Source organism: Echeneis naucrates, chromosome 3, assembly GCF_900963305.1.
Source record: "Echeneis naucrates chromosome 3, fEcheNa1.1, whole genome shotgun sequence".
Classification (NCBI taxonomy): domain Eukaryota; kingdom Metazoa; phylum Chordata; class Actinopteri; order Carangiformes; family Echeneidae; genus Echeneis; species Echeneis naucrates.
In genome coordinates, this window is record NC_042513.1 from 11529460 (window position 1) to 11546219 (window position 16760).

At 40.1% G+C, this 16760-nt stretch overlaps 1 protein-coding gene across 1 annotated transcript; it reads right to left on the minus strand.

Annotated features, from left to right (window-relative positions):
• Nucleotides 1–286: 286 nt before the first annotated feature.
• LOC115040637 (paired amphipathic helix protein Sin3a-like) lies at nucleotides 287–15820 on the minus strand. The gene is made up of 21 exons (XM_029497505.1): nucleotides 15635–15820; nucleotides 13099–13315; nucleotides 12564–12743; nucleotides 12152–12258; nucleotides 11745–12060; nucleotides 11387–11638; nucleotides 11081–11233; nucleotides 10669–10824; nucleotides 10395–10481; nucleotides 10172–10290; nucleotides 9555–9780; nucleotides 8279–8395; nucleotides 7913–8151; nucleotides 7628–7811; nucleotides 6787–7372; nucleotides 6502–6671; nucleotides 5754–5927; nucleotides 5563–5655; nucleotides 4850–4944; nucleotides 2326–2533; nucleotides 287–1259 (listed from the first exon to the last, which is right to left on the minus strand). The coding sequence occupies exons 2-21, from the start codon at nucleotides 13291–13293 to the stop codon at nucleotides 1041–1043; spliced, it is 3876 nt and encodes a 1291-aa protein (XP_029353365.1). The 5' UTR covers nucleotides 13294–13315; nucleotides 15635–15820; the 3' UTR covers nucleotides 287–1040.
• Nucleotides 15821–16760: the final 940 nt, after the last annotated feature.

Consider the following 16760-nt stretch of genomic DNA (forward strand, 5'->3'; position numbering starts at 1 on the left):
TCTTAAAACCACGGGTGATACTGATACTGAAGACTGAAGGTAGAAATGTGCAGAAAAAGCTTGAAACACGTATAAAGTGGGCAATTTTTCGACTAAACAAAGACAATATGTACAGTAGACCACAAACAAGAGTGTCTAATTATCATCCTTTGGTTAAAAAAAAAAAAAAAAAAAAAACCAACAACAAACCTGTTAAAATCTAGCATTTTCTCTATAAACTCTGCAACCTCTAGCAAAATATTGAAACTATGTGCGTTGATATACACTACACATAAATGGCATTTGATTTGATTTTTTTTTTTTTTTTTTTTTTTTGAAGAAAAAAAAAAGAAGAAAGAATGATATAAACAACATATTTACACAAAATGTTTGGGCGGTCATAAATTATTTTACTTGTTGCACGCAGCTGGCATTGCACTGATGACAAGTATCTACCCAGCTGTTGCCAGAGACATTTAAAACACATCTAGTGCACGGCAGCACCTCCATCACAAAAAGGGAAACATTCACAGGCTATACAAGTTTACAGCTGAGTACATACATTTTAATTGAGGTAGCAGGTACTTGTTCTTGCTACCTTAAGAGAAAAGCTGAGGTTATTTGTTTTTATTTCCTTTAAAATTATGAGGTGGTCCTCAAAAAAAAAAAAAGCTTTCTTTCAAATTTCAAATTCAACAAAAGTTGTTGAATTTGTCTCCTGAAATGCTTATCTAGTTTTTTCTTTAGTTTAAACTATAAATTGATCCAAAAAGATGATGTAGTAAGGAGTGGTTTTTCTGTATATCCACCTCATGTAAAATATTGAAATGTGTTACTGAGACGTTGGATTTTCCAGCATTATGACAGGAAACCTTTGTATCATAAGCTTAAAGTTTTCGAAAAGTCCCCAGTGATTTGGAAATTTAAGATCTTATTTGAATTGTGAACTGACAATTTAGAAACTGAATTCTCTAATTCAAATGAAGCTACCATATATTCTAAAAGTCATCCCTGGCAGGTTTTTGTGCGACGACGACATTACCACAGTTTATCCTTGGATGCTACAGTGTTCGGTACTTCACCCGGTACTTGTTTATGTTGAGATAATGGAGCACCTCAGGACTGCAAGTGGTGGTACATGACAACAGGCCCTCCTGTCCATCTCCCATCAGCCACTTGCGGCTGTCGGCAGCCATTTCACTGGTCACGTGCTCTTTAGCCCAGGTGTCCAGCCAGGCCTGAAAGCGTCTGTGCAGCCGTGTGTTCACCAACTGATGGGACTGAAACACATACCAGGCAGAAAGACACAGCTCAGTGACCTGGACCAGTTCAAAGTAAGAAATGTGTCTATAGAGAGCATTACTGGTTCAACGGCAAATGGACCTTATTGGCCCAAATATAAGACATGATCATGATCATTTACAAGCCTTTCCTGGCTTCATTTGATAGGACAGCTTGAAGAGTGACAAGACGAGGGGTTAGAGAGAGTGGAGAATAACATGCAACAACAACACCAGCTGGAACCGAACCAGCGTCCCCAACAGGGACTTGTCACCTTCTGTTCACAGGGTGTGTGCTCTTCCCACTTTGCCACCAACAACTGCTTTTAAGTAAAATACTTTCTTGTTCTGTTTGGAAAGTTTCCCGGAGATCTCATTACACCAAGATGGAAGTTCTCATCACTAAAGCCCTTTCCCTTGTGAACCAGGAGAACGAAAAACCAATATTTACACATCATCTCCCAGTCATTCTCCCTCTCTCCTGTGTTCAAAATGACTTTTTCTCACAATATTATATTATTTTTCCCTCTCCCTTTTTGAGAGTTGTAATGCTTGGCTTTGTGACAGATTAATACATAGTTGCAATAAACACATCTGGGGCGTTGTGAACCTTTTCTCTTGTCATCATTTAGTTCTTCCTTGGTAGAAAAACATGCTCTCAGGAGCAACTCCTGCAGATTAAAATGGACTTCTAAAACACTTCAGATTAATTCTGAGCGATTCATTTTAACTGGACTTCAAAAGACACACGTTCCATCTATCAGACAAGCACATTTCATTTTCCTTTTTCCTTTTTAAAATCACATTAAATGTTCATTTTTACACATTTCTGAACTGCCTGACAAGATAAATATTTGAATGAAAAAAATCTTTGGTAAAAAAAAAAAAAAAAAAAACAGAAGATAAAAATAATTTTATCTTCTGTAATTGTTTTTGCAATGGGCAGTGAAAACTAATTCAAAATATCTGGACGACATTAAAAAATAAAAATAAAAAAAAAAAAAATCACTGAGCATGTTAGGTCATATTTAAATCATCAAGCTTAACTCTTCTTTTTTGTGCTTACCTGATGAGCCCGTGTTAGTGCTGTGTGCCTGTACATGTAGTCCTCTGATTTGCAAACATAGACCATCTTGTAGGAGTTAAGCTTGAACATACACTCCATCTTCAGCTCGCTGTTACTGTCCTGCGGCTTTTCCGAGGGGGCCTTGGTCATTCGCTCCTGCTGCAGCTGCTCCCATCCTCTCTGGCACTTTCTTATCCGTCTCAAATTCCTAAGGATCAAAAAAGAGATCAAAAACCATGAGTAACACTGACCAATCCCAGAGATTACCCCACACACAAAAAAATGAAGGAGGGGGGTGGTGTAAATAAATAAAATAAAAAATAAATCACTTTTTCAGGGAAAGTTCGCACAAATTTCTATTTCATTTTCACTTGGTATATGAAGCAATTCTCTTAATAGTATGAACTGTGAGATTTTAAAGGTTAGGAGATGTGGTCAGGCACAAAACACATGAAATTAAAAACATTTGAGAACAGTATAGTCAAATTTGAGAGGACTGTCCCTTTAAACAATTATTTTTAAACCCATGCATTGCAACTCACCGAGTAACAGAATTAGATAGGGAGTCAAATCATTCGAGGGAAAAGTGGATCTATAAGAGCAGCAGAGGCAGCAGTCGTAATATTTCTGTACAGTGCACTTCCGTTGCACAGCCACATAATTCAATCCAAATATGCTTGGCAAACACATTTCTTTTACTCGGACATTGATCTTGATTTTTGTGCAGTTAACAAAAATGCAATTATTCACCCCACCTGAATGAAAGTTTTAAATGTGTACTTACCACAGAGGTTACAGGTGAGCGAGGACTGAAACCATGAAGCATATTTTGCATTCAGGGCTCCACTTAAAAGACATGAGAGTGAGGCCAATTTCAAGTAAAAACTGTTAAATATATATATATAAATATATATATTTTGAGAATACTTTGATGTGCACATACTTCCACCAACAATGTAGAGTGTTATGATCATGAGATGAAAACCCAACATAACTAGAAAGGAAACTGCTGACATTTCACTGCCATTGAAGATTTTAGTGAAGAAGGTAAAATCTTTTGACCTCTTATGCTGCTGATCTCTCATAGATTTTATGAAAAATAAATAAGATTTAAAAAACAACAAAAAAAAACAAAACAAAAAAAAAAAACAAAACGAGATGTGGGTGAGCCCACTGATAAATCAAAGTCACGAACTAGATTTATGCAATGGGTTAAAATAAGAGACAAGATTTTTTCTTTTTTTTATATTTTAAAAAGTCTGAAATGTGCATGGTAATGGACAGCCATCTCAAAGAAACTAAAATGTTAAAAAGCACCAAAAACAATAGCTGACGGGCTTTATGTGCAACACTCATTTGGAGCTTTTATGACGGAGCAGACACAACCACGCCTCCATGCACAGCTCTGAGGTGTCGGGAAAGAAATACAACATATGAACATACAATTTAGACGTTCATTTTATTTACAAACCCTACTCCTCTGTACAAGTGTTGCAGATAATGTGCTTGACCAGAGTTTTAAAAAAACATATGAGCACTAATCTCTGTCAAACCAGTGGAAAAATCTCACCCACAGCAAAAGTTGCAACGGGAGTGCACTGTTTCCACTGAAAATTATTACAAACATAACACTGGGTAGAACAGACTGAAACAAATGGACATTTAAACAATTACAGTTGCAAACAGTGAATTAAGTCACATACAGGACCTTCGATCTGAATACAATCACAAACAAAGGGCATGATAAGGTTGAAAAGGAAACCACAACTTCATTGTCCTCTTAACAAATTCTCTCTCGCCCTACACAGGAGCTTTAGTTTCTCAAACTCAGGTCATAAACATCGTGGAAAAATGAAATAAAAATGACAAAAAGTGGAACCCATTTCTTAACTCTCAGTTTGTGCATCCAATGACTTTGTTCTTATGTTACACAATGAAAATCACCATTTCAATTCAATACAATGTGAATAATCAAACCAAATTTTTTTCCTTAAATCTGTCTGCTTAGGAAATTCAAAACCCACAATCAAGCCAAAACCATTTTAAAAAACCTTACTAGCAATAAATAAAATTCCCATTAAAAACGAACTGAATCAATTAATAAATAACTTCAAATTCTTTTTTTAAAAGATGGCCATGTAAAGTGCAATCTTCCAAGTGAGGTCAGAAAATGAAAAGGTCGTACAATGGCCAATGAGAATCCAGACAGACAGGAGGGCATCCAGGCACCATGAGCATTTCAGCCGTTGCCATGTTACTCTTTTTGAATAACCTTTACAACCTATTCAAACCTTTCCTGTATGTCTGCTACTAAAATGGCAGCACTTTTATTCCCACAAGTTCTGTGTAGACAGCTTTCCAAGTCAGGCTTGTGCAGAAGTACCACTGTTTCTATCTCTGAAAATGAGTACTATTTGGCAGCAGGCTTGGCTTGTAAACAGTGGAGTGTCTGCTCAGCTGACTACTGCCTCAGGACAGAAGCTATAAGTGTGCAGAGAAGAGGGGGACATGGCTGGAGCCTCACCTGGGAAGGAACACCGGCTTCTGGGCCAGATGTTCGCGCAGCTCTGGGGATGCAGAATCTGAGTTCAGGTATCTGCTCACGTAGTCTGACCACCTCTGTAAAAGAGAGAGTACACCAAAGAAAAGGAGCAAAGAATGATTCTACTGTTTTTTGTTTTGTTCTTTTTAGCAGCACTTCTGTGAAAGTGTCAATGAGCCACTTAAGGGTTTTCATTCTTCTGAGCTATCGATCCAAAAAAAAAAAAACAACAAAAAAAAAAAAAAACTGCTACCCTATTTAATTGTCTATTTTACTGTAAATGCGACAATCATTAAAAAATTGGCATCCTGTAGTTTTCAAGAAGACTCCTATATAAAAACAATCCTTTTTCCAACCAGTGGCGTCTCTCCCTGATGGTCATTAGATAGACAACTTGGTCTGTATAATTTCAAAACATACAATGTTAATTAATAAAAAGGAAATTAATTCAGAATTATACAACAACAGAGCAAAGCACATTCTCATATCTGAAGTGGACAGCAGTAAACACGGCAGGTAATCTGGCATCTTCAATTATAATATGATAATGACAAAGTATTTACATTCTTTTTCTCAACTGCTACAAAGACATGCAACTCTTTCTCTGCTCATTTGGTTGATTATCTGATAAGAGGCAGATGTACCTGTAAAATGGTAGCTTAGTGTAGGAACAGTTTGCAAAAACAGAGTCTCACCTCTGCCTCTGCTGGTTCATCAGAGTTCTCTTCCTCTGTGTCCAGCAGCTCCATGGCCAAACTGACAGATCCTCTACTCTTCACAAACATCAGCTAGATAAAGCACAGACAGTTACAGGTAACTACCTACAAACACACAGTTCTTAATACTTTACTGATGTCTGTTTTTTTTTCCCCAGGGTTTGTAATACCTTGAAGCAGTTCTCATCAGACATGAGCTGCTCTGCCTTGCGCTGGTAGACGCCCTCTGCTGTGGCTCTGGATGTTTGTGTAGACAGTGAGCCTCCCGTTGCTTTGTTGGCACTTTCACTTAGGTACATGTCCGTTACACGTACACATACATCATCAGTGACAAGGTGCTGGAGCTGTAGGATAGGTTTGGGGTTAGCAGCTCACTTAGTGCTTTTAGGGTTAAATATTCATTATCCCTGAGCTTTGAGTCAATCAATAAAGATTTTACTTTTGCTGATGTTGGAGCAGCACTAAATGTTTACAGACATTTCTCTCCCGTAGAGCGATCCCTCTCTCTTTTTAGTACAAATTATACAAAGTATAAATAAATGAAATACAGTTCAGCAAGAACCCTGATGAGCAGTTACACATCAATTTAATGATTTAATGGTTTAAATACATTAATAGGTTTTGTTTTTTCAAAATCTTGCTCGTATGGCTATGTAAAGCACTTTCTGGTACATTTAATTTTGTGCCATGCAAAAAAGAACTGATTTGATTTACCTCTGCCAAGATCAACCCCTTGCCCCCACAATATGGCCCATTTATTTCCTGAGTCTAAAAGTTAGAAACACTATCAAGGAATGTGAAAATTCCTTGATCTGGCCCCTTTAACCAGATGTGCAATAAAATCTAATGGATTTTCTCCGCACTATGTCAGACACAGTTGGAGACATAATCTCCTGAGTAACCACATAATGTGCTCACCTGCCGGACAATGCTCTGGATGAGTTTGTCCATGGTGAAGGCAATGTAGGCATGGATAGTAAACATTTCCCTCAGGGAATCCTCATACTGAACCGGCTCCATGTTTCCATCCAGGAGGTTGCGGACCATTTCCAGAAACACAGAGTAATAGTCTTCCACATCAACATCCACTGCAGGTAGAAAACAGCCAATGTGATAAGTTCACTAAAATCCCTTTTAGTGAGTTAAATTAAGAGGAAAGCATCGATACATGGAGCAAATAACCTCTTGCTCATTTTTACTTACTTGGCTCCTTCATTTTCAGTTGAATTGCTGGATTTTCATTTTTCTCCCTTTTGAAGCCAAGAACCTCTCTTTCCCACTCTCTCTCACGAGCATCCTCTTCAATCTGCTTCTCAGCTTGCCCATAGATTCTCAATAAACGAGAACAGAGGATGTGGTGGAGACGAAGGAAGATATACCAATAGTTGTTTACAAAAAACAGGTTATAGGCGTCATCTGTGCCACGTAGCTTCTGAGCTGCTGTGTTGCTGAATAGGAGCTTGGACTTGGTTGGGCTGCTGCCGGGCAGGCCATTGTGCTTCTTAGGGCCATCCTGATCCATCTCTACATCTTCCTCCTCCTCTTCTTCCTCCTCCTCCTCTACATCAGAGAGCTCACCTCGCCGTGCAAACAGCAGGTCGGGGATGAAATGGTTGATGATCTGTTTGATCTTGTACTTGTCATCTTTCTGTATTCCCACCTGTCTTTTGACGTGGTGGATGATGAGGGCAGCTGCATCTTCCAGGATCTGGCTATCTTCATAAGTCAGGGTCATGTGCGGCCCACTGGGTGGTGGTGTGGCAGTTTCCTCTGATGCTCGTTCCTGGCGCTATGAGAAAGAGAGAGAGAAAAAAAAATAAATAAATCAATAAACTACTCTGTAATTTGAGATTTCTTTCTTTGTATGACAGCAAAAACATGAATGTGAAAAAAATTAACATGCAGTGACATGAGCTGGTGATCCTTTCACAGCCTCAACAAACTGATTAAATTATGTTGTCAAATGCAGTTGCAGTAACACAATGATCCATTATAACTTACTTACTTTGAATCAAATTATGGCCAAGAAAACATGTTTACTCACATCATCATAGAGCAATTCAATTTCATTGAGCAAAGTCTTTGAGCGCAGCACTTTGGTGTCATTCTGCTTGAAGTTGATGCCTTGATGGTCAAGTGATTTCAGGTAATACTTTTCATTCTGCTCCCTCCAGATTTTGTTGAAACCTCTCTGGGCTTCTCGCCACTCCTCCTCCTTCATTTTCAATCTGAAACAAAAATTAAAAAAAGTTTTTCACAACCTAACGTAATTACAAGCAATTCTTATAAAATGTGTGCGCCTAACCAGATAAGAAACTGAAACCTTTACCTTTTCAGTACAATAGGGACAGAAACAGCCGGGTTTCTCTTGAGTCCATCGATGATGTCATGGGCCTTGTCCCCATATATCCTCTGGATGGCTTTCCGGTGAATGACCTCTGAGGATCCACCCATAGTGTTGTCCAGCTTGAAGCGCAACTGCTCCTCCGCTGACATCCGTGAAAGCCTCCGCTGCACTGTCTCCAGGACTCGTATCGTGGCAAGGTTAGTTTCCAACACAACGTCCAACTACATGGAGCACAATCACATGGAAATTACTGACAAACTACATCTGAATATGGCTGGTGGATTTTTTGCACACCTTCTTCTGACCAAATAAAATCCTAGTTATTACTTTTGAGTGCGAATTCCTCACCTCAAAGCGCTCATCCTCACATCTGTAAATGTGCTCCTCATACTGAGTCTTCTTGGAGCTCACAAATGTAGAATCCTCAGACCATGATGGTAAGGACACCCATGTGTCATTCAAGACCTGCAGAAGAATATCCAGTTGAATGTAATTTTAAATTTAAGATGGGTTTTGCGATGCTGAATCAACAACAGGGTAAAACTAAATGTGTCAGGAAAAGAAAAAAAGTTTTTCTTTTCTAAACACTTTGTGGTGGTCACTGGAAAAATCTATTATAAACAGTTCTGCCATCTTCCTTTTTTTGAACTTCTGATTAGTGACATTTTACTGTCAAATTAATTAAATAATAAAAAATTTCACTAATCCATTTATTCATTGAAATTCTTGTAATTAGCAGCCCCATTGGCGAGACAGTCTTATCGTGACAGAAATACCTGTGACTAGGGCTGGACGATTAATTGCATTTGCGATAAAATTGCAATATGCGATTTTCTAATCACAACACGTGTGATTTTAATGTGGCCACGTTTAAAAAAATAAAATAAAAAGTGATCATGTGACGCGTGGACCACTCGTGTGCGTCAACTTTTTATGCTGCACCTTAGCCTGTTGCGCAATGGCCTCTGGTTCAATGGTACCATCAGCTGAGACTTTCGTCTCGATGAGGAACAACACATCAGCAGTGTGGAATTATTTCAGCTGCGCAGAACATGCTGTGCTACTATTGCTACTTCACGGCGCAACACAACAAACCTCTTCCAGCACTTAAAAAAAAACATCACAAATCCATTTACAACAGCCGAGCACCAGTGCGCCACACACCCTAAACCCAAGACAGGCATAATTGAAAGAGTCGCTCCTTATGAGCGCAGTCCTAAATGGCTCGGGGATGTCACTCAGGCAATAACTGAGTTCACTGCTAAAGATATGGTACATCTCAGCACGGTGACCAAGCCTGGCATTTACCAACATTGGCAAATATGGATAAATGGTTCAAATACATAAAGGCAAAGCCAAAGATTTGTTGCTCTTATGTTTCTGAAATGAGCAGTTAAATAAATGTTATTTATTTATTTCAGCTCTTGCATTTATTGTGGCCTTTGACCTGTTAATCTTTTAATTCTAACAAAGACACCCGGCCTATGGGAAAGAACATTCTATACTAAATGTATCCAATGTTGTGTTGGCCATATTAAAATAATTCATGACGTTTTGTTGGGGGGGGGGGGCGCAATTAGATTATTTTCCAAAATCGACACATTAACTTCTGCCAGTGACTCACCTCTCTGCAAAGCGGCGTCCTTCCAGTGCACTTGGGCTGCTGGTAGCTCTTCGGCAGTGCTCTATAGCTGGATCCCAGCCTCTTGCAGGAAGCATAGTCGATCTCCATGGCGATACCCTCTGTTGCACGCTCCTTGGGTAACCTTTCTGCATTGCTCGACTCCCCATGACTGAACTCTCGATAGCCCAGGAAGTTTTTAAACCAAGTAAAAAGCTCTGGGAATTTTCTACCAATCATGAAACCATATACATGAAATTATCAGTGCGAAGAATACAATCTCAATCTTAGTATAATATAATTTTAAGTGACCAAATTATGTAATGTGATGACAATCTTTCCACAAATGAAAAACTATTCTAATGAACGTTTGGGGGGGGGGGGGGGGGGGGGGGGGGGCACATTACAATATGTGGCTCATTAAAAACTGACATGGACTCACATTGAAGAGTAACAAAAATTGCTGGCTTTTTGTATTCCATATCGCTGCAATACTGATTACTTCTATGACTGAAGAGCTTACAATGAGAGATAGTGCAGCTGATGAGCCATTAAACCTGTGGTGTATGTGTGTATCCGTAACTGCAGCACTGACATACTATGTGTATGCATGAACTTACCCCAGAAATGGGATGACTAATTGGACCAGCTCAGCACGAGAAATTACTTCCTGATTGAAGATGTGTAGACACCGCAGAAAGTTGTCATATGCCTCAGAACTCCGAAGAGCCTTCTTCACCTGTTTTTAATGACAAAAAGGGAAATGAAAAAGCAGTCTCTTGAAGTGATAATCATCAACATTTTTAATTGTTAATGAAGGACTTTGAATAGAATAATGCTGACCTTCTCAAAGAACATTGTTTCAGTGCTGGTGCTGTGTTTGCTAACTTCAGTCATGCCGTGGTCCTTCCCCATTATTTTGGGTTTCTTCTGCAAAGGTAATGAGGAAAAATGAAATCCTAGATATACATCCCATCCTCATGAAGGCTTTTCATTTGAACTGCTTTACATGGTTGAAGATTCATCTTTCTGGCCATTTTGATTCTTATGTAAATTGCGTATTGCTTTTGAACAGCATTTTTCTTTAAAAAAAAAAAAAAAAAAAAAAAAAAGATACCTTGACAGGCGGCGAGGCCCCCACTCCAGTAGGTCGTCTAATGGGTAGACCATTCTGGCTCAGCCTTTGTTTATTATTCAGTAAAGGTCTTTTCACAGTCCCGCCATGATCATTACGTACCGACTCAGCCCTGTCAGGTGTAGTCTTGCTCAGCAGCTAAAAGAGAAGAATCATATCTTAATATCACATTCTCACAGAGAAGGGGTCATAAAAATGAAAAGGAAGGTACAAAGAAGGTGCAGGGGAAATTGTCCTAACAGACTAAGAAGCAGGGAGGGCACTGTAACAACATTTTTAGTAAAATGTTTGGATGACTGTCATGTAATGTCATACATATCCTAGTCCAAGTTTTAAACATTGTTTACATACAATACACAGGTCACACTGTAGGACTGTATGTGCAGAGACTCACCACTGAGCTGTTTGCATCAGGCAGGAACTGTCCGAATTCTGAGAGAAGGTCTTCTTGGTTCTTGAAGAGTCTTGCAACCTGAGTGTAGACCTCCTGCTCAGTCAGAGCTGGGGTGTAGTTGCCTCCTGCTTCCTTAGCATTCCTTTGCTCCTTCTGAGGAATTTATGTGACAAACAAAGAAATGGTGAGATTGCCTCTAGGTTTTTTTATTTCCTTCTCTCGAGCAGGCAAAACACACATTAATGTTAAGCAGAAACAGCCCAGGAAATGAAGTCATACAGGAATTAGAATGAATAATTTCTTAACCTGGTATGTGTGCAGGATTTCCAAGAAGGCTTTGTAGATGTCTGGCTGACCCTGGAAGCGATTCTTGATCTTATTGACATAATTTATGGCATGATTAAACTCCACAGGCTGGTTGCTCTGGAGAGGTGGCCCAGCAGATGGCGTGCTGCTCACTGGAGTGTGGGATTGAACCGAAGGTGAGCGTGGTGAGGCATAAGATGGTATGGATGGATTGGGCTGGCTTGTGGGTGTATGGGCTGGAGACTGAATTGGCTGTTGAGAACAAACGACAAACACAAGTAAATTATAACTTACTTGTCGAAGGCACTGAACAAATATCAAGCTGATTTAATTTCAGTAGTAAATACAGACTTTTTACCTTGCTGGTTTTATTGGGAGCAGGTTGGGCAGGAATGGGTGGGATGGTCGTAGTATGAGGGCCAGGCTGTGGCAGACTCTGGTGCTGGTGATGGCTTGTAGGTTGGCTGGAAGCACCACTTACAGGGATGTTCTGAACAGAAATACCATGAGGGGTGATGTAGTGGATCTGACCTGGTGTGGTCACGTTCACTAGATCGTTGGTTTGAACCTCAATCTTATATCCAGGGGGCAAGAAAGTGTTAAAACCCATAATGAGGTCTGGGTGGCCCTTGAAGAGCTGGGACACGCGGTTGATGACTCCAGGAGTGTCTATGCTGTAGTAACAGAATGAATTATAGCAATTGATCATCTTATTTATGATGATAGTAGATGTTGAGGAGAATGCCAACTAAAATTAGAGCTCACCTCTGTGATTTGAACTCTTTCATAATATCAAGAAAATCGTTATAAACTTGTGGTTGATTTCCAAACTGCAGTTTTACTTGATCCAGATAGGACAAGGCATCTTCAACCTGTACAATAAATTGTAAAAAAATAAAAAAATAAATAAAATAAAAAAATATTTGCATCATTCTCATGCATTGTATAAATTTATAGTAACAAATGTGTTATAAAGTTAGACCTACTTTGGATGACTAAAATTGAAAAACCTTGCTCTGTATTTTGTGAAATTAACATTTTTATTTGTTTCATTGTTAATTTTATGATCATATTTCCTCAAAATTAAGATGGGTGGGTTTAAGTTTACTTTGGTAGATGTATTATTATTATTATTAACATGATATACAAGTTTGTCTATTTAACCATTAAGCATTACCTTCAGTCGCTGGAACTGCTGCTGTCCTTGAGTTGAGGTTATGGGAGCTGGTGGATGAACATGACCTTGGACCAGCGCAGGACCCTGTGACTGCACCGCTAGATTGTGTGTGTGGGGACCAACGTGTGGTGCAGCATTACCGTGGCCATGTCCACTTGTGCTCTGAGGCATTGTAGGCACCTGCAGGAAAGCCACTTGACATTTTTAATCCATAAACAATGGGGTTAGAAAGTCATGTACATATTCTTACAATGACACTGGGTAAGAGTTGTGAAATAATGAACTTTGCACTTTCATAAACTAAAATTTCCAGAACATTCTAAAGATCATAATCATTTGGTTCAGATTCATTTTAATGGACAAACCATCACATGTGACAGTTTGCACAGCACTATCAGTGTTTCCCCTACCGTTATATAATTTTCTATGTAGCGCCTATGTGTTTTTGTACGACAACCCCCCCCCCCCCCCCCCCCCCCCTTCACTTTATAGGTTCATGGTTAAGGCATGCTTAAAATGGTCAACAAAGACATACCTGGTAGCCCTGGGGGAGAGAGTATTGGATGCCAGTGGATGGCTGCATGTTGTCTGCGGCTGCCTCTATCACTGTAGGGGCCGGGGCAAGGGCCCGGTGCTGGAAGCTCTCTGCGATACCTTGAGACTGGGGACGATGTGATTGTTGTTGCTGGGGTGCAAATATTGGTTCTTGGTCCTCTGCGCGCCTCTTCATTGTATACACATACTCATAGGGGCTAATGGGAACAAGGACAAAAAAGGTTGTTAACTTGGTCCAAAATTATTCCAGCACATAGTTTCAAATGCTATCTTTATGAAAATGAAGTAATCCTACAAGGTACTAAAATATGAAACACATTTTTGCATTTACTGGGAGGCTGTGATATAAACTATATTGTCAAAGGTGTTAATACAAACCAAGTCATCCAGACAGAGGGGTGAATTGTTGGAATAATTGCTGAACATTAAAAACTCATTTCAGATACACTCTGACTGGAAGCTCTTTACAATAGCCCAGAGTCACAGACCTTAAATTGACTTAACATTTACATATAAAAAAGGCACAATGTTAATGAAACGCATCAACTTTACCCATTTATTAAAAATACATACAGGAGAACAGTAAGTTGCATCACCAAAACAAAAGGCCACGAGGGAAGTGCTTGATAAAACGCTTTCTATGGCTGCCCATAAATAGACTCGCTGTCGTTGCTCAGCAGAATGGCTGTAACTCTGAGTTAGGGACCGTCTTTCAAATTTCAACCATGGAGTCCTGTTTAAGAGTTTTATGCCTTTTTAGTTTAATTCAGGAGCGATGCTAATGTTCGTTAAACATACTACTTATCAGAGATCCACAATTAATTATTATCCAATATTTTGTTTGTTTCATGAGGTGTTTATATGTAACCAAAATAATAAAAAATATTCCATTATTGCTCACAACGATGAAACAGGAATACAAAGACAGTAGTAACCACCATGAACAGCATCATATCTAATCCACACACACACACAAATACTTTAACGCCCTGTATAGACATTGAGATTAATTTTCATCTGTCATCAATACCACTGTGTTGAAGAACATTATATATCAGAGGGCAACTGGTAATCATTTTATTATTATTATTATTATTATTATACTTCAATGTTAATGCAAATTTTCTGATATAAACATTTGCCACGTTTAAAGCCAGGATACACCACTTTGTTGATATTACGCATGCATTTATATTTTATATAAATTATTTGCTGTGCGGCTTAGCCATTGAGCTGGTGGACGAGTCGCCCCCTCCATGATGACTGTACTCCGGGAGACGGTGCGGCTCAGTAATTTAACGACGCTCCCTGAGGGACGTCATTGCATTTGGTCAGCGGAGGGCAGACATTGAGCCTCATTCCCCTGCACCACCAATTTCGGAAAACACGGTGGCTGAGCGGACGGTGTTTACTCGCAGAAATCCATCCGAAAATATTCTTTGCCGAAACGCGAAGGAAATACAACAGAAAGCAAATACAGCGAAATTAATCGGCGAGCGCTTCAAAAAAAAAAAAAACAAACAAACAAACAAAAAAAACCAACAACCAAACGATCTGACATTTAGCCGCCAGCAAACACTCCAGTCGTGAAGGCGCAGTCTCTGTCTCATCCCCTCCCCCTCTCTGCCAAACACCGAGCTGAACGCCATCCGCTTTCTGTGAACGACCGCTTTCGCGTGCCCGATGGCTGACGCCGGCTTTCGACCTGGCTCGAAGTTGTGCAGCAAGCAGGCTGACCTTTACCATTTCCAGACTAAAGGCTGGCTGTGCGGAAAGAGCCGGAGAGAGCGGCTCTGTGTCCACTGACAGTCCTGAGCTGAGCGTGTTAGCTAGCTGGCGTCACCCGGACGGTGTCGAAAAGAAATCGATCACGTCTAAGCAGCCAAAACCGCGACAACACAGCCAATTGCTCAGTTTGCAGCATAAGGGCGAGCGTTACATTAGACAAGTGAAATAAAGTTGTGTGCTCATTAATTAATCCTGGCTATGTTGGCTGGTTGGGTGAGGAAGAGCGGCTGCTAGCTAAGAGGCTACCGTTAGCACCCACACATCGTTAACGTCGCATTAACGCCAGGTTGGGCGAGAAGATCGACAAAAAAAAGGGTCAGGTGTCGCTCAAACACCTTCTCTGGCAGATACCTTTGTCCCACAACAACCCCGAACCACGCAGAAAACTCGCTTTCAGAGGAACAAACTACCGAAAGAAATGCATGTTTTCAGGTCAGGTTAGCATGCCAGCTAATTCATGGTCGCCGCTGTTAGCTCGCTAGCCTGCCCAACTTCTCGGACCTCAGAGGTAATGTAACCGCGACTCCAAACACACTCGATATTTTGGTGGAAGACAGAAACACCAAATGCTAGGTCACGACAAAAACGTAGTCAGTGTTAGCTCGACATCTGCTTTCTTCAGCAAGGTTATGTAGCTACTGGCCAAATGCTACGTTAGCACAACAACCAACCCCCCTCCATCAGCCCAGGGTCTCCTCGGCTAACGAGCTAACACTTCTTCAACTTACCTCGCAGGACTGCCGCCAGGATCAACTTCACACACCGGTGGAACGGAGCCCAAACGCCGGTTCGCTACTCCTGCATTAACCCGCCTGTGACCAAAAAAGTAAACTTCTGTGAAGTAATCGAGGATGGAAATGTCAAAAAAAGGAAACTGACCGTAGAAGCTACGTCTCTAAAACAGTGTATGTATGAAGCGGTGTTCCTGAATATAGAGGCGTGTCCACCCGGAAGGCGGGCTCGTCTCCTCCCAGCCTGCGCCCTGATTGGTCGGCTCTGCAGAATGAAAACAAATACAGTGGAGGCGGAGAGCCAGTGTGTTCGGTTAAAGGCATCAAGTGCATGGCTGTCTGCACCACAGCCTTCCTGTCACAGTTTACCTCAGACACCAAGAAATCAGCCATTCGAGGCTTCACTGGAGATGAATCGCACAACGGACAATGAAAAAAAAAAAAAAAACTAGATAAATGTAAATATTTTAACCACAAATCTCAACATGTCACAGATGGTGGCTTTTCCAGTTGTGTTTTAGTGTCAGTCACCAAGCCAAAACTATTAAAGTTTGACACCCGAGCACTGCAAGAAATCGTCCCTCTGTGAGGATTACAATGCTGAGTATTTATGGGGGATTTTTTTTTTTGTTTGGTTGGGTTTTTGAGAGAGGAGCTGATTCATTATATCATGATTTTGGAGGATGTAGTTTGTTTTGTAGTATGCAAAAAAGGTCACTGTCGTCAAGTCACACTGGTTAAAGAGAAGAGGGGTCATTTTTTGACCCCTTATGGTCTGTGTCCCTGAGCAGTTACCCACTTTGATTTCTAATTAACTATTTGATTAATCAATATAATATTTAGGATTTAAGTAAAACCATTAGTGGTAGTCTTACAATATTCCCATCAGTAGTGAAGTGAAAGTGTAAAAGAAAATATTTATCAGGGCCCTTGTCTCTATAGAAGGATAACCAGCAATTCATTTGTTCATTCATTCATTCATTCATCTTCCAATGCTTATCTGTTTCTGGGTTGCGGGGGGTGCTGGAGCCAATCCCGGAGAGTCAGGTGAATTAAAATCATTAAATCACTGGTACTCAAATAACACACTCCAATTATTTCTTTCTTTTTATTTCTTTCTTTT